This window comes from Cupressus sempervirens, chromosome 11, assembly GCF_028749045.1.
Source record: "Cupressus sempervirens isolate cs-2001-9-10 chromosome 11, ASM2874904v1, whole genome shotgun sequence".
Lineage (NCBI taxonomy): Eukaryota > Viridiplantae > Streptophyta > Pinopsida > Cupressales > Cupressaceae > Cupressus > Cupressus sempervirens.
Genome location: NC_143128.1, coordinates 121,597,925 through 121,615,906, shown reverse-complemented (window position 1 = coordinate 121,615,906; position 17,982 = coordinate 121,597,925). Strand labels below are relative to the sequence as shown.

At 34.4% G+C, this 17,982-nt stretch overlaps 1 protein-coding gene across 13 annotated transcripts in view; it reads left to right on the top strand.

Annotated features, from left to right (window-relative positions):
* The first annotated feature begins 562 nt into the window (after positions 1-562).
* Positions 563-17,982, top strand: part of LOC149528511 (uncharacterized) — a 101,652-nt gene continuing 84,232 nt past the window's right edge. For 2 of the 13 annotated variants that reach the window (XR_016358421.1, XR_016358422.1), the window contains exons 1-2: positions 564-969; positions 1,110-1,198. Coding sequence is in view for 7 of the 13 variants with exons in the window: in XM_089808497.1 (XP_089664623.1) it covers positions 1,142-1,198 (57 nt within the window). In the remaining 6 variants the exon portion in view is untranslated. Of the gene's footprint in view, positions 970-1,102; positions 1,199-17,982 lie in introns of all 13 variants that reach the window. The other 11 variants (XM_089808488.1, XM_089808491.1, XM_089808494.1 and 8 more) reach the window with 9 other exon arrangements.

Genomic DNA, 17,982 nt, shown 5'->3' with positions numbered 1-17,982 from the left:
ATTTTCATTGAACATGTTTTGATTTGATTTTTTATATGGAGTTCCACAATCCCTTAAAACCTGTTTTTACGTTAATCTAAAAATATTAATCAAATAATTCAATGACTCAATTATTTTCTTATAACTATTAAACAATTTAATCTTTATATTATACATTATAACATATTATAACATACATCAAATACATGCCACTACATGACACTTATTTTCTTCTAAATCTATATATACAACAACTAACTTATATTTCGATATGCATTATAGTAAAATAGTAATGAATTTACCTTCTATCATTTCTATTGACTTAATAATTTTTCATAAAATATTTAATATATATTTCCACAAACTAATTAATTACATTTTAAAATATTTTAACATTATTTTATTTTACTTGTATTTTTTCCACATTCCACTTTTCTTAGCTCTATTGCTTTTTCCTATTTAGATGCTAGATATATATATTTTAATTTTCATTTAATTATAATAACTTAAAATATAATAGAGATGCCCTATGTTTTAATACCATTGTTTTAGTGCTTTTCAATAGATTTCATAGATGTTATAGAACCAGAAACTAATTTCACCCGATTTTAACTCTAATAAATGCATCACACTTGACGCTTAAGATCTCTTCTTATATATAAAGGATGAATTTTTTATATAAAAAAAGAGAGAATAAAAAAGTGTAATCACTGTCATCTTGAGAAGAAATTTGAAAATAAGCTCATGTACCGAAACAGAGGGTCAAGCCCGGGCGCCCTGGAACCACTTTCTATGTCTGCTTTCTGAGGAGTGATAATCTCTGGATGTGCTGGACGGAGATGGAGAAGATTTTATAAAACTTTTGTTCCCATATAATAAATGTGTGAGCATAACACAGATGATGGTGTAGATTTGAATTTTGGCCGTGTGTGCTCGTAGAAACCAGTGGGCAAGCTTACATATGGGTTGCCTGATTCGATTTCGATAAATGTAAGGAAGATGAACTAACAGCTTTTTGGAAATTGAAGTGTTGTATTGGTTTGAGTTAAAAATATACATTCCTTATTAGCATAGATGTAAATGTATACACAGAGTTTATTCAAAATGATTTTTAAAATATTAGATTCCAGGTGGGGTTGACAGAAAGCAAGCAGGATATAGGATGTCCATGGAGGGGGACAACTGTTTTTCTTCTATATCGTCGAACTGCCCGAACTGCGTGAGTAAAATCTTTTGTTCTATTGTATTAAAATTTTGCACCATCAAGCCCTTCTTTCTTTTCTTTCTCACCTTCCAGTTTTCATGTTCTGACTCGAGTCTGGAAAGAGACCCTGCATTGCTCTAAACGGGGCGCTCTCACAATAATAGTCAATGTTCACATTGTGGGTGAAAATAATACAATGATTGCTATCTTAAGAACATCATGCTTCTGCCAATGGGCAAGGTAGCCGATGTCTAGGGTTTGGTCTGAAGGAAAGTCTTTTTATCTCGGAGTCTTATGCAAATGTAGTAATAGCCTGTACACTAGGGATAGGCAAACTACGATAGTCTTGGTGGTAAAGAATATATTTATGAACTAAAATTATAATAACGTATGGTTTAACCATTACCCAGTTGAACGAACGCTGACAGCGTGTCCATCTTCATTATCGTGATAATTTCACTTTAGCCCAGATTGATAGCAGGAATCGTGGAGTGCAGGATAAAACTTTAAGTTTATAATTCTCAGGAAACCAAAACTAAGCACAACCTTTGATGGTTAGAGATAGTAGTTATCACGTGAAGATGACCTACATTTTTGGGAGTGTACTATGTCAACCCTTCAAATGGAAGATATGATTAAGGACACCGATCCTTCGACAAAATTGTATCCTCAAACACGAGTGTTGACACAGTAATATATATATCGGTCTGGAGACATCCCTATCTACAGCATCATTAAAAGTTCTCTCTCTCAATTCATTAGCATACTTTACTATAAATTCCTCCAGTCGACAAATGCTTTTATAAGAATCCACATGGAGTCACTTTTTAGACCAAAGCCATTGTCATATCAGTAGGACCTGAGATTTTAACATAAGAGACAACAATGTAAAGGATTGAAATTTATCTCCTATAAGCTGACAAGAGGACCACTTCACAAGATTTGGTCAGTCATGGCTGCATTTTATCCACAGAACACTTTTTTTTCTTTAAAAGCTTAGTTACTGGTTTGAGTTCGATTCAAAGTTCAAGTTTAAAGAACTGATTTGCCTGTACCGCAAAATTTTTGAAAGGGGTTTGGGTTTGTTTAGATTTGTTCATACAAAACATGTAAAACTAAAAATTGTAAAATATTATGTATATACATATTTATGAAGCCTAGAAGTAAGTTGTAGGTATGGTTTTTGAGATGAAATTTATAGTGTCAATCCATATAAATTATAATCTTTAGCTATTCATCTGGCCTCCAGTAGAAACCGAGAATTTGAGATTTCCACTTAAATACTTATAAAATGTGCAGTCTTGGGTTTTTAACCCAGTTCATAAATGTGGAAAGCACATTCTAGTAACAAATTATTAATAGAACAGTACTCGTGGCACTCTTTTGTACTTGTAGTTAGTTTTTAGGTAGAATTTTCCGTGCTAGAAGGTACAGTATTTTTGTATTTGTAGCAGCTGGCTAAGGCAATGAACATGCCCAGGTTGAGTAGACCCAAAGAAGCTAGAGGCCAATAAAAATATTCTAAATGAGCTTGGTTCAACTTGTCTGCAAACCAGCATTGCTCCTGCTTTCTGCAAGTAACCTTCTCAATGACCAAAATTAAGATACTGCTAAAAAAACTACCAACTCCCACTCAAATAGACAGCAATACCCAAGCTTTTCATTGCGTCTGGCACCTGATCATAAAAGTTTCTTGCATTCCGACCATTATAAACAGATCAGCTGTGCCAAAAAGTACATATTGAGGAAGTAGCCAAAAGATGCTCATTGGGAATGTTGCATGGGGCATGTCTAGCAGCCCATTATCCTTTGCTGCCTTGATTCTCTTAATTCCTATCACTGCAGCAACAATCATTGAAACTGCAGACATAAACATACCAGTGCCTATCCTTTGGAGATTAGTTACCCTGGTTTGTCCTTTTGCCAACATAAGCCTTTCACTTTCACTTTTTAGGGTTAAGGAACTCAAAAAATTATAAAATATGCAAAAAAACACTTTTCCACTGGCCACGGGGCCCAGTTCAACGCAATTTGCTGCTGGTTTGATCCGTGTCTGGCAAGTTCGCCCTGGTTCGATGCATTAAGGGACCAATTTGAACTTGGGGACAAAATTTTGAACCCTGTTGGAACTGTACCTGAACCAGGTACCAGTTTGTACTGTGTTCCAGTCTGGAGGGCAAAAGGATGAACCGGGGTAACTAAGATTAAAAGAGAACCAGAAAAACAATGCTATTTCCAATCTGGAAAGCAGCCACACCTTCCACAAATTGGTTAACTGGAAATAAACATATGCAAATGTTATCAGTACAATTACAGGTCTTTAGAAAAACCAAAAGGAGTAGTACCTAGTCCACTATAGAAGTTCTAGCTATAGATAAAGGAAAGTTCATTCTTCTGAAGATGATGGTTTTTGACTGATGCATACAAACCATCCAGCTGCACCATAATCCTTTATGGGTAAAATATTGTGGTACTCGCAACCAGAATCAAATCCCGACCACAGGAAAACTGTCTTAGGCACATTGTAACTCTGAAACTAACTATAGTGGCAGCACGAACTAGCAGAACAAACTACATTACAACTTCGAAATGCAAACAAATAAAAAAAACTCTGGACAAAAGAGAAATAGTTTTCCTTGGAGAAACTATCTGCTGGATGCAGTGCAGACATGGAATGATCAGCAGCGTCCTTCATTTGGTCATTCAGTTTAGAAAAAAATCAGGTCAGCAGAAGGTGGTCTGAGTTTAATTCGATGATGATCCAAGGGAAACATGGTTTGACATATCAGACTAAGACCTTGACTAGAATGAACATGCACCTTACATTTGCCAATAAATTTACTATTCAAACATGGTTTACAGAGCTGAAGCCAACTATCTATGTTCTGAATCATTCTCTTCGATTAAAATTTGGAAAAGAACTTTTCTTGACCATATTTATGGCAATCATTGAGTTTGGGTGAATCATGAAGTTGGATCCTTCATTGGTTGTGTCCATGCACAAAAGAGAAAACGCATTGCTGCCTCTTATTCCTCCTCCACCTCTTTTAATGACACTCTTTAAGTATGGTGGTTTGCCTTTTTGTCTTAGATTTTTATTTTTATTCTGAAGGTTGCGACTAATTTTTGGATATTTGATTGTAGATGCTTCAAATTTGCAAATGTAATATCATCATAGATGTTCTTAACTTGTAAATCTAACTGATTTTTAGTGGCCTGATTTTACATGTCTTGGATAAGATCCTCATACCTTAGAAATGTTGGAAACCTGCCATTTTAAGCATTTAAAAATTCTTTTATTTGTAAGCCATGGGGAAACATGTTTGGTCACTTGAGAGACAATTAGGCTGGAAAATACAAACAAATAGTGTCAAGCCAAAGTGGTCAACTTTACTTAATTTTTGTTAACAATCTCAAACAAAGATCTCACCGGGATAACAATCATAATAAAGTTTATAATGTACTTAATCCTAAGAGTAGTAGGATAATATTTTACAATGTGTGTTTTTGAGATGCACTAGAAGCTGAACAGAAGAGTCCTTTTCATAATATTATAAATGTACATTGTTCTGAATTTTGTATCAATGACTGCATTGATGATGAATGTTGTGAATTTCATTGCATATTGTCCTGTCCATTATATTTGTCAATCTTTTCTGCATTTCATTCCCAGGCCTAAAATTGGTAACTGAGAATTGGTTGAAGAAGTCGATGAAGTGTTACAGATTTATATTATGAATTATTTGTAGCATATTCAATTTTCTTTTCAATGCTATTTCATTCTATAAATATTTCAGTATGCAAGTTCTACTTTTTATTGTGGAAGAAAGCATATCTCGAGTTATCTAAGTGCAGGTTTGTTCCAGTTAAAACAAGTAAGATGCAGAGTCCAACAAAATCTCTGAATTTCAACTTGTGCCTGCTCAAATGAGTGTGCAAACATCCAATATTTGTTTCTGCTTCAGAATGACAAATAACATAAGAAAATCTTGGTGGATGATCTATGTTAATTGACAGGAATTGTTAAAAAATGCTTCTGTGATGAAATTTCTCCGAAGGATTGATGTGGTGGAATTGTCTTTTCAGACGTAATCAATCTCTGGCTGTCTCAATTTTATTGCTGTCAATCATAACCGACAACAAAGAACTTGTTTTCTGACGTTGTTTCTCATGTTGTCAGTACTCCTTGACCTTGTCAAACACAACTCTCTTTATCTGAGTCATTATAAGTAGCCTCTTGTTCATACCTCATGTCTCTGTAACCCAGATCTGTCACTATTGATGTGTGCATTCCCTATTCTCCGTTTCTCATTTCTATACAATTCATTCATTTCCACTCACACCTTTTGGAATTGTATGCCCAAAATTTTCAGATCTCTTGCAAGACTAATGGATCATTTAGATACAAATAGGGCATCAATGAAGGTACAGTATAATCTCCAATGCCATTGAAATGCATTTGGTATCTTTTGTGCCTCATGTAGAGTACCTGGTAGCTATGAGAGGTATGTTGAGACTCTTGAGATAGATTGAATGTGATGATTCCTTTGTTTTCCATTTGCCCATGTATCATATCCAGCCCTTGTGTATATCCTACATATTGTTTCCATTTGCCTTCTCTTTAATTTCCAAACCTTACATTGCAATTTCCTCAAACTCAATATATGATTCTGTCTCAAGGGAGCAATGTTATGTTTACTTAAATGGTTTTCAGCCAAATATGAAGAGAACAAGTGTAGGTTGTGATAGAAGCTATCACAACTTGTGCCCACACTATTATTGTTGCCACCTGGTCTTTATACTCAGCATCTTCATTCTTGTGTTGCAATTTTTTTTGCCACGACTCTCGCCATCAACATATGTGCGAGCTTCTTTGGTTTCTCAACCTGACATTGTTCTCCACAAAGATTACAAATCTACCGAGTTAAGAGTTTTGAATGCTAGGTTTCGAATATCATTTAAAAAATAAATGGGATGGAAATTTCATAGTGAAGTTGCTAAGTTAGGTTGATTAAAAATATTCATTTTATCCATCATATAATATTATGGGAAGGGGAAATTTTCAGTAATAAGTTTGCTTTTAGGTGAAATTTCAAAAATAAAATAAAATTTGCAAATTTGAAACAATGACATTGCTTAATGGTCAAGGTGTTAAAGTAATGCCCAAAAATAAAGATAAACAACAATAAATAAAAGAAAAATAGGTACAAAAGAGATAACATTTATCTTGGAAAATCCTTCAACTTGAAGGGGAAAACCCAACCATACCAGAAAAATATTTCTTTTTTTGATATAAAAAATGTTCAAGTACAATGCTTTCAACTTGATGCCATACTTTATAAAACAATCATATATTGATATTGAATTGTGAGACTCTTCATATCACAACCAAAGGTCTCTTCGATTTCCAAAAACAAGTGTCTTCACATTTCCAAACGCATGGCTCTTCACATGATTCATGTCTTTTCATATAATATTATCTTAAATATTATCACAAATATCTTCTGTAGTTGTTGCACAATATAGAGGTATTTTCTCAATAGTAAATTCAGAGATAAAGATCTCTATCGCAACTACAATCTTCAACATTCTCTTTTAGCCAGAGAGAGATCTTTAGTATGCTAGGCACACATAACTGCAACCAAAGATGTCAATGATAAATTCTCATCATTTAGATTCTCATTAATACATGTCAACATAAGATAATTCATCATTGCTAGTTCATAAGCACATAAAATTAAAGTCATGGAGTCACACACATGACTTATACCATGCCTACTCGTAGAGGGTGGTCCTTCATACCTACACGTAGAGGATGGAACAAGGGCTTTCACCTCAAACTTCCCCCAGAAAAGATTGCATTTCCACCATGCTTACTCGTAGAGGGTGGAACAAGGGATTGCACCTCGAACTGCTCTCGCAAAGAAGAGCTCATTAACAAGGGATTTCACCTCGAACTTCTCACAAAGAAGAACTCATTAACAAGGGGTTTCACCTCAAACTTCTCTCACAAAGAATTCATTAACAACATGTACAAGAATGGCTGAGATTCTCTCTTAATAGAGACTTCTCACAGCAGGGATAGCTTTAATTATAACAATAAGATAGCTGATTTCAATTTGACCAAACACATGAGCTTTATAGCTGATTTCAATTTGACCAAACACATGAGCTTTAGCTGTTAAACAGCCACAAAAGCTTGCAAAGAATAAGACATTTCCCTTTGTCACATAACCTCCCTTTGCAGCCGAAAGGTCTCCCTTTGAATATCATTTCTTGTATATGATCTTCCTCTTTTAATGAAGATATGTATCATCAATTTATTCCCATGTCTGCAAGCATCATCCCCATGTTCATTAATCTCTCATCATCTCATTGCCTTTTGATGTGTCCTGCAACAAAGAGAGATTAGTAGTAAAATCATAAAATCAACCTATCATGAAGAGAAATATAGAGATGAATGCTAAAAGAGTAAACTAATCTAGGTGATATAACAGCAAAAAATATAACCATAGGATACTTATCTCTTTGTAGTGAGCCCTCTGAAAGGAAACTGCTGCCTTATATTTGAAACACATAGACTTCCATGGAGGCCCAACACAAATGACACCAAATCATCATTGACGTGAAATCTAGGAAGGCAGAAATATATTAGAACATAAATACTAAAATCTTTGCAAAAGGATTGATGCTTATGATTTGATCCTATGCAACAATCAATCAATAAGCGTAACGATCCTTCTAATCACAGTTTCACAAATACTGATATAATATCTGGATAACTTAAAGAAGGAATCTAAAAAATATATTGGACTTAAAAAATGATTGCCAGTTGTGATATATATATATATATATATATATATATATATATATATATATATATATATATATATATATATATCACCGCACACTGGCCTTCTCCTTCAGGACTCAAGTGATCATATTATGATCAGAGCAGAGCTTTATGTTCGGTACATAACACCAAAAGATAATGTCACAGATTACAATGAATAAGTGATTGTCAGAAGACACAGTCCTATCCAATATGTAATAATAAACAAAGACCCTCTAGTTTGAATAAACATGATGACCCCATAAGCTGAAGCAGAAATGTAAGAAATGGATTCAATAATGACACTCTCTCTGCCACAATAAAGGCAAAATTGCATGCAATAATAATCACGGCACACTATATTGCAACCGAGCAAAAATGGCTGTTGACACACAAAACATCGCATCTGGCATAATTGACAACCAACGGCACTTACAAGAGTGATGATCCATCTCAATAGTCACGACCATCAGAAACAATAATAGTCAGCAAGGTATTGTTCTTAGAAAGTCAGCTTACATGGTTCCATAATCCCATACCATACACATATAGTTCTGCTCGTACAAAACTAAAAACATCACCAGTATCTTCGTTAGATGAAAAATTGTTATATATTAAAGAAGCCCTGACCACCACTTAAATATGGCATGAAATACAAGTATTTAAGAGACACAGTAAACTGTAATCAGGAATAAATGCCACCAAGAAAAATCGTCATTGCTGAAGCAAACTTCCACATTGGCTATTGAAATGCTATCAAGCATGAGTTATAAGTTTGAACTATCCAACAATATAAACAAATGCCCGAGTACACCAAGCAACAACGGTTATAAAGGATACCTGGTAGTTGTAGAATATGATATCATAGCATAATGCAGAGAACCAACAATCTCAGAAGGAAGTTGAAGAACATAATCATACATGTGGAGGCTACAAAAGGTGCTTGCAATCATATACAAGATATGACCTCTGTGCCAAATCAACAACCAACAAGGCCACTTGTAATTTTGCTTCGTTATTGGTCTCTACTAGTAATGCTTTCTTCTCAGTGGCATTAATATTACAATTGGAATCCCTTGTTACGCATCTCATGCTTGATTCTTAGATTTTCCTAAGTAGCTGTAACGCCCCTTCAGGGAACCCAAAAGAAATTAACCCATTAAGTCACTAAGTTTGCCAAACATTTTATTTTGAAATATTAAAACAACAAGAGATAACATAGTGGAAGCAATAACTCTTATATAAGCAATACATTAACAATTACATCTCTCAAGGGTTCCATGACATTGAATCACATACATAAGTTTTATTAAAATTAAATCCGATACATAAAAAAGTCGACATTATAGGATAACCATAAGTACGAAATCAAATGAAATAATATACAAATACATAAGATGCCACATGACATAATCATCCTTTGTACAAGTCAAAGGGTATGAAATGCTAAAAGAATATACATCAAGATAAGATACAATGTCTCACAAGATCTCAAATAATCAAAGTACAATAAATCAAAATATGACTATAGAACATAATCATAAGACAAAACGAATAGAACAATTGCACAAGGTACATCCAACATTGACATCCAACTATTGGATCTCAATGATATAAGAAACACTACCACATTACCTCGTGGAACCTAAATGGCCCACTCCCACTATGCTGAGGATATAATCTCAAGTCCCAAATGGATAACAATCCAAAAGTCGAACAAGAATTTAGGTCAAGGAATCCTGATAGCAATCTATCTCAAAGGTACCAAGTACACAAGTAACATCTACTCCCAGAGGCAACAAAGACATGTAGGAAACCTAATATCTCCCTTTGAAGCTGAAAGGTCTCTCTTTGAATATCATTTGTTTTATATGATCTTCCTCTTTTAATGAAGATATGTATCATCAATTTATTCCCATTTCTGCAAGCAACATCCCCATGTTCATTAATCTCTCATCATCTCATTGCTTTTTTGGTGCGTCCTGCAACAAAGAGAGATTAGTAATAAAATAAAAAAATCAATCTATCATGAAGAGATATATAGAGATCAATTCTAAAAGCATAAACTAATCTGCGTGATATAACAGCAAAAAATATAATCATAAAATACTTCTCTTTGTAGTGAGCCCTTCTTTGTAGTGAGCCCTTTGAAAGGATACTGCTGCCTTATATTTGAAACACATAGACTTCCATGGAGGCCCAACAGAAATGACACCAAATCATCATTGACGTGAAATCCAGGAAGGCAGAAATATATTTGAACATAAATACTAAAATCTTTGCAAAAGGATTGATGCTTATGATTTGATCCTATGCAGCAATCAGTCAATAAGCCTAATGATCCTTCTGATCATAGTTTCACAAATACTGATATAATATCTAGATAACTTAAGGAATGAATTAAAAAATATACTGGACTTATAAAAATATTGCCAGTCTTATATATATATATCAAGAAAACATATGTCACCGCACACTGGCCTTCTCCTTCAAGACTCATCATATTTTGATTAGAGTTTTATGCTCTATATATAACAGCAAAAGATAATCTCACAGACTACAGTGAATAAGTGATTGACAGAAGACACCGTCCTATCCAATATGTAATACTAAACAAAGACCCTCTAGTTTGAATAAACACGATGACCCCGAAAGCTGAAGCAGAAATGTAAGAAGTGCAATAATGATACTCTCTCTGCCATGATAGAGGCAAAACTGCATGCAATAATAATCACGACACACTATATTACAACTGATAAAAAATGGCTGTTGACACACATAACATTGCAGCTGGCATAATTGACAACCAATGGCAGTTACAAGAATGATGATCCATCTCAACATTTATGACCATCAGAGACGATAATAGTCAGCAAGGTATTGTTCTTAGAAAGTCAGCTTACATGGTTCCACAATTTGCATACGATACACATATAGTTCTGCTCGTAGAAAACTAAAAACATCACCAATATCTTTGTTAGATGAAAAATTGTTATATATTAAAGAAGCACCGACCACCACTTACATATGGCATGAAATGCAAGTATTTAAGAGACATGGTAAAACAATAATCGGGAATAAATGCCACCAAGAAAAACCATCATTGTTGAAGCAAACTTCCACACTGGTTATTGAAATGCTATCAAGCATGAGTAATAAGTTTGAACTATCCTAAAATATAAAGAAATGCCTGAGTACACCAAGCAACAACGGTTATAAAGAATACCTGGCAGCCATAGAATATGAAATGATAACATAATGCAGAGAACCAACAATCTCAGTAGGAAGTTGAAGAACATTATTATACATTTGGAGGCTACAAAGGGTGCTTGCAATCATACACAAGATACGACCTCTATGCCAAATCAACTCCCAACAAGGCCACTTGCAATTTTGCTTTGTTATTGGTCTCTACACCTAATGCTTTCTTCTTGGTGGCATTAATATTACAATTGGAATCCCTTGGTACACATCTCATGCTTGATTCTTGGATTTTCCTTAGTTGTTGTAACGCCCTGTCAGGGAACCCAAAAGAAATTAAACTATTAAGTCATTAAGTTTTCTGAACTTTTTTTTTTTTGAAGATTAAAACAACAAGAGATAACATAGCGGAAGCAATAACTCACATACATACAGAAGCAATACATTAACAACTATATCTCTCAAGGGTTCCATGCCATTGAATCACATACATAAGTTTTATTAAAATTAAATCTGATACATAGCAAAGTCCACATCATAGGATAACCATAAGTATAGGATCAAATGAAATAATATATAAGTACATAAGATACCACATGGCATAATCAAAATGCATAATCATCCTCTGTACAAGTCACAGGGTATGAAATGCTAAAAGAATATACATCAAGATAAGATAAAACATTTCACATGATTTCAAATAATCAAAGTACAATAAATCAAAATATGACCACTGAACTTAATCATAAGACAAGAAGAATAGAACAATTGCACAATGTACATCTGGTGTCGGCATCCAACTGTCGGATCTCAGTGATATAAGAAACACTACCACAGGACCTTGTGGAACCTAAATGGCCCACTCTTACCGTGCTGAGGAGATAATCTCTGTTAGAATATATAGTCCATTGATATAACTGAGAGGGGGGGGGGTGAATCAGTTATACAATTAATATCATAAATAACAACTTTAAACAATCGTAACCATATGAGTAATGTAAACTGAAACGACAACAAGATACTCATACACAATAACACCAAATATGTTAACTAGGGAAACCCTTGATCAGAGGGAAAACCCCAGTGGGGATGATACCCACAAGATGATGTACTAATATAAATATTCTTTGTTAAAAGATAGACCCTGTTAGGAGTCTATCACAACATTCAGTATGTATGAGTCCTTGTTATGAGACTTTGAATCCTTGTTAGAAGATTCCAACTCTGTTAGGAGTTTTGGAAGATAGTTGGACCCACTGCCCAAACAACTTCGAGGATAAGATCAATGAACCCACTATCCAAATGATCTCTGTGTTATTCCTTGCAGAATAATAGAACTAAATTGTACTTCCTTCCTCTGTCTCTGTCCTGTTAATCGGAGTTCTGCTTCTTCAGATCTTGTAACCAGATTACGAATTGTGCATTCAATAATCCCTTGGATCACTTACACACATTTAATGAGCACTCTACTCGTTTTCGCACTTCTCACTTCTTGCAACAATCACAATACTTAACACACTTCATTTCTTTTCCAATGAAGGAAAACATCTTTCATTTATACTATATCTTCATAATAATTCCTTGAGTCGGCCTTGGGGCTTTCCCAATTAAATAAAATAATAATTAATTAATTACAATTACCATAGCACTGTTGTCTTGCAATCTATACAAAACTTCTCACATGTGATACTAAGACTTGCACACTCTCTGACGTCATCACCTAACTGTCCTCTGTCACTGCCTGCTCGCGCATCTTCTTCTTCATCTCAGATGTAATCTAGCAAACAAACATCAGGAAATGCTTTCCCAATACTTTGTCTCTGAATTGCTCTCTGTAAATCAGATACAACTTTTGTACATCTTTGACTCAAGCTTTGTGCACTTAACCACGACATCATGACACTGTGCTGTACATGTCCATAACTGCACATGACTAGACAATCAAACCATTGTCCGTACCATCAAGATCTCTGTCTTGCTACTTTGTCAGCCTTAATAGAAACCATGCTATGTTGACATCAATGACAAACACAGTTATGAATGCAACATATCAATACACTCCAATGCTCAGGATACTCCCTCAATGTAGTATTATCAACATTCATGCTAACAATCTCAAGTCCCAAAAGGATAAAATCCAAAAGTCGAACAAGAATCTAGGTCAAGGAATCCTAAGAGCAATCTATCTCAAAGGTACCAAGTACACAAGTAACATTTACTCCAACAAAGACACGTAGGAAACCTAATACCTCCCTTTGAAGCTGAAAGGTCTCCCTTTGAATATCATTTCTTGTATATAATCTTCCTCTTTTAATGAAGATATGTATCATCAATTTATTCCCATGTCTGCAAGCATCATCCCCATGTTCATTAATCTCTCATCATCTCATTTCCTTTTGATGCGTCCTGCAACAAAGAGAGATTAATAATAAAATCATAAAATCAACCTATCATGAAGAGAAATAGAGAGATCAATGCTAACAGCATAAACTAATCTAGGTGATATAACAACAAAAAATATAATCATAAAATACTTATCTCTTTGTTGTGAGCCCTCTGAAAGGAAACTGCTGCCTTATATTTGAAACATATAGACTTCCATGGAGGCCCAACAGAAATGACACCAAATCATCATTGACGTGAAATCCAGGAAGGTAGAAATATTTTAGAATATAAATACTAAAATCTTTGCAAAACTATTGATGCTTATGATTTGATCGTATGCAATGATCAATCAATAAGCCTAATGATCCTTCTAATAATAGTTTCACAAATACTGATATAATATCTAGATAACTTAAAGAATGAATCTGAAAAATATACTGGACGTAAAAAAAGATTGCCAGTCATATATATATCAGGAAAATATATATTGCCGCGCACTGGCCTTCTCCTTCAAGACTCAAGTGATCATATTGTTATCAGAGCTTTATGCTCGATACATAACAGTAAAAGCTAATCTCGCAGATTACAATAAATAAGTGATTGACAGAAGACACAGTCCTATCCAATATGTAATAATAAACAATCTCGCAGATTATAATGAATAAGTGATTGACAGAAGACACAGTCCTATCCAATATGTAATAATAAACAAAGACCCTTTAGTTTGAATAAACACGATGACCCCAAGAGCTGAAGCAGAAATGTAAGAAGTGGATTCAATAATGACACTCTCTCTGCCACGATAGAGGCAAAACTGCTTGCAGTAATAATCACTGCACACTATATTACAACCAAGCAAAAAAGGCTGTCGACACACAAAACAACGCATCCGGCATCATTGACAACCAACGGCAATTATAAGAATGATGATCCATCTCAACAGTCAGGACCATCAGAGACAATAATAGTCAGCAAGGTATTGTTCTTAGAAAGTCAGCTTACATGGTTCCACAATCACATACCATACACATATAGTTCTGCTCGTATAAATCTAAAAACATCACCAGTATCTTCGTTAGATGAAAAATTGTTATAGATTAAAGAAGCACCTACCACCACTTACATATGTCATGAAATGCAAGTATTTAAGAGACACGGTAAAACAATAATCGGGAATAAATGCCACCAAGAAAAACCGTCATTGCTGAAGCAAACTTCCACATCGGCTATTGAAATGCTATCAAGCATGAGTAATAAGTTTGAACTATCCAAAAATATAAACAAATGCCCGAGTACACCAAGCAACAACGGTTATAAAGGATACGTGACAGCAGTAGAATATGAAATGATAACATAATGCAGAGAACCAACAATCTTAGAAGGAAGTTGAAGAACATAATCATACATGTGGAGGCTACAAAGGGTGCTTGCAATCATACACAAGATACAATCTCTGTGCCAAATCAACTCTCAACAAGGCTAATTGTACTATTGCTTCTTTATTGGTCTTTACTCCTAATGTTTTCTTCTCAGTCATTAATATTACAATTCGAATCCCTTCCTATACATCTCATTTTTTATTCTTGGATTTGCCTTAGTAGCTGTAATGCCTCGTCAGGGAACCCAAAAGAAATTAACCTATTAAGTCACTAAGTTTGGCAAACATTTTTTTTTTGAAAGATTAAAACAACAAGAGATAACATAGCGGGACCAAAAACTTACATACATACATAAGCAATACATTAACAGTTACATCTCTCAAGGGTTTAATGACATTGAATCACATACATAAGTTTTTATTAAAATTAAATCTGATACATAACAAAGTCCACATCATAGTATAACCATAAGTACGAAATCAAATGAAATAATATACAAGTACATAAGATGCCACATGGCATAATCAAAATGCATAATCATCCTTTGTACAAGTCATAGGGGATGAAATGCTAAAAGAATATACATCAAGATAAGATACATCTCACAAGATCTCAAATAATCAAAGTACAATAAATTAGAATATGACCATAGAACATAATTGTAAGACAAGAAGAATAGAACAATTGCACAAGGTACATTCAACATTGGCATCTAGCTGTGGGATCTCAATGATATAAGAAACATTACCACACGACCTTGTGGAACCTAAATGGCCCACTCCCACCGTGTTGAGGAGATAATCTCAAGTCCTAAACAAATAACAATCCAAAATTTAAACAAGAATCTAGGTTAAGGAATCCTGATAGCAATCTATTTCAAAGGTATCAAGTACACAAATAAGATCTACTCCCAGAGGCAACAGAGACACGTAGGAAACCTAATACCTCGCTTTGAAGCTGAAAGGTCTCCCTTTGAATATCATTTCATGTATATGATCTTCCTCTTTTAATGAAGATATGTATCATCAATGTATTCCCATGTCTTGAAGCATTATCCCCATGTTCTTTAATCTCTCATCATCTCATTGCTTATTGATGTGTCCTGCAACAAAGAGAGATTACTATTAAAATCATAAAATCAACCTATCATGAAGAGAAATATAGAGAGCAATGCTAAAAGTACAAACTAATCTAGGTCATATAACAGGAAAAAAATATAATTGTAAAATACTTCTCTTTGTAGGGAGCCCTTTGAAACGAAATTGCTGCCTTATATTTGAGACACATAGACTTCCATTGAGGCCCAACAGAAATGACACCAAATCATCATTGACGTGAAATCTAGGAAGGCAGAAATATATTAGAACTAAAATCTTTGCAAAAGGATTGATGCTTATGATATGATCCTATGCAACATCTATACATAACAACAAAAGATAATCTAACAGATTACAATGAATAAGTGATTGATAGAAGACACGATCCTATCCAATATTTATACTAAACAAAGACCCTCTTGTTTGAATAAATACGATGACCCCAAAAGCTGAAGCAGAAATGTAAGAAGTGGATTCAATAATGACACTCTCCGCCATGATAGAGGCAAAACTGCATGCAATTATAATCACGACACACTATATTACAACCAAGCAAAAATGGCTGTCGACACACAAAACATCGCATCCAACATAATTGACAACCAACGATAGTTACAAGAATGATGATCCATCTCAATAGTCACGACCATCAGAGACAATAATAGTCAGCAAGGTATTGTTCTTAGAAAGTCAGCTTACATGGTTCCACAATCCCATATCACACACATATAGTTCTGCTCATACAAAACTAAAAACATCACCAATATCTCCGTTGGATGAAAAATTGTTATATATTAAAGAAGCACTGACCATCACTTACATATGGCATGAAATGCAAGTATTTAAGAGACATGGTAAAACAATAATCAGGAATAAATGCCACCAAGAAAAACCGTCATTGCTGAAGCAAACTTCCACATAGGCTATTGAAATGCTATCAAGCATGAGTATTAAGTTTGAACTATCCAAAAATATAAACAAATGCCTGAGTACACCAAGCAACAATGGTTATAAAGGATACCTGGCAGCTGTAGAATATGAAATTATAACATAATGCAGAGAACCAACAATCTCAGGAGGAAGTTGAAGAACATAGTCATACATGTGGAGGCTACAAAGGGTGCTTGCAATCATACACAAGATATGACCTCTGTGCCAAATCAACTTCCAACAAGGCCACTTGTACTTTTGCTTCGTTATTGGTCTCTGCTCCTAATGCTTTCTTCTCGGTGGCATTAATATTACAATTGGAATCCCTTGCTACACATCTCATGCTTGATTCTCTGATTTTCCTTAGTCGTTGTAACGCCTCGTCAAGGAACCCAAAAGATATTAACCTATTAAGTCACTAAGTTTGCCAAACATATTTTTTTGAAAGATTAAAACAACAAGAGATAATATAGTGGAAACAATAACTCACATACATACATAAGCAATACATTAACAGTTACATCTCTCAAGGGTTCGATGACGTTGAATCATATACATAAGTTTTATTAAAATTAAATCTGATATATAACAAAGTCCACATCATAGGATAACCATAAGTACGAAATCAAATGAAATAATATACAAGTACATAAGATGCCGCATGTTATAATCAAAATGCATGATCATCCTTTGTACAAGTTACAGGGTATGAAATACTAAAAGAATATACATCAAGATAAGATACAACATCTCACAAGATTTCAAATAATCAAAGTACAATAAATCAGAATATGACTATAGAACATAATCATAAGACAAGATGAATAGAACAATTGCACAAGGTATGTCCAACATTGATATCCAACAGTTGGATCTCAGTGATTTAAGAAACACTACCACACGACCTTGTGGAACCTAAATGGCCCATTCTCACCGTGCTGAGGAAATAATCTCAAGTGCTAAGTGGATAACAAT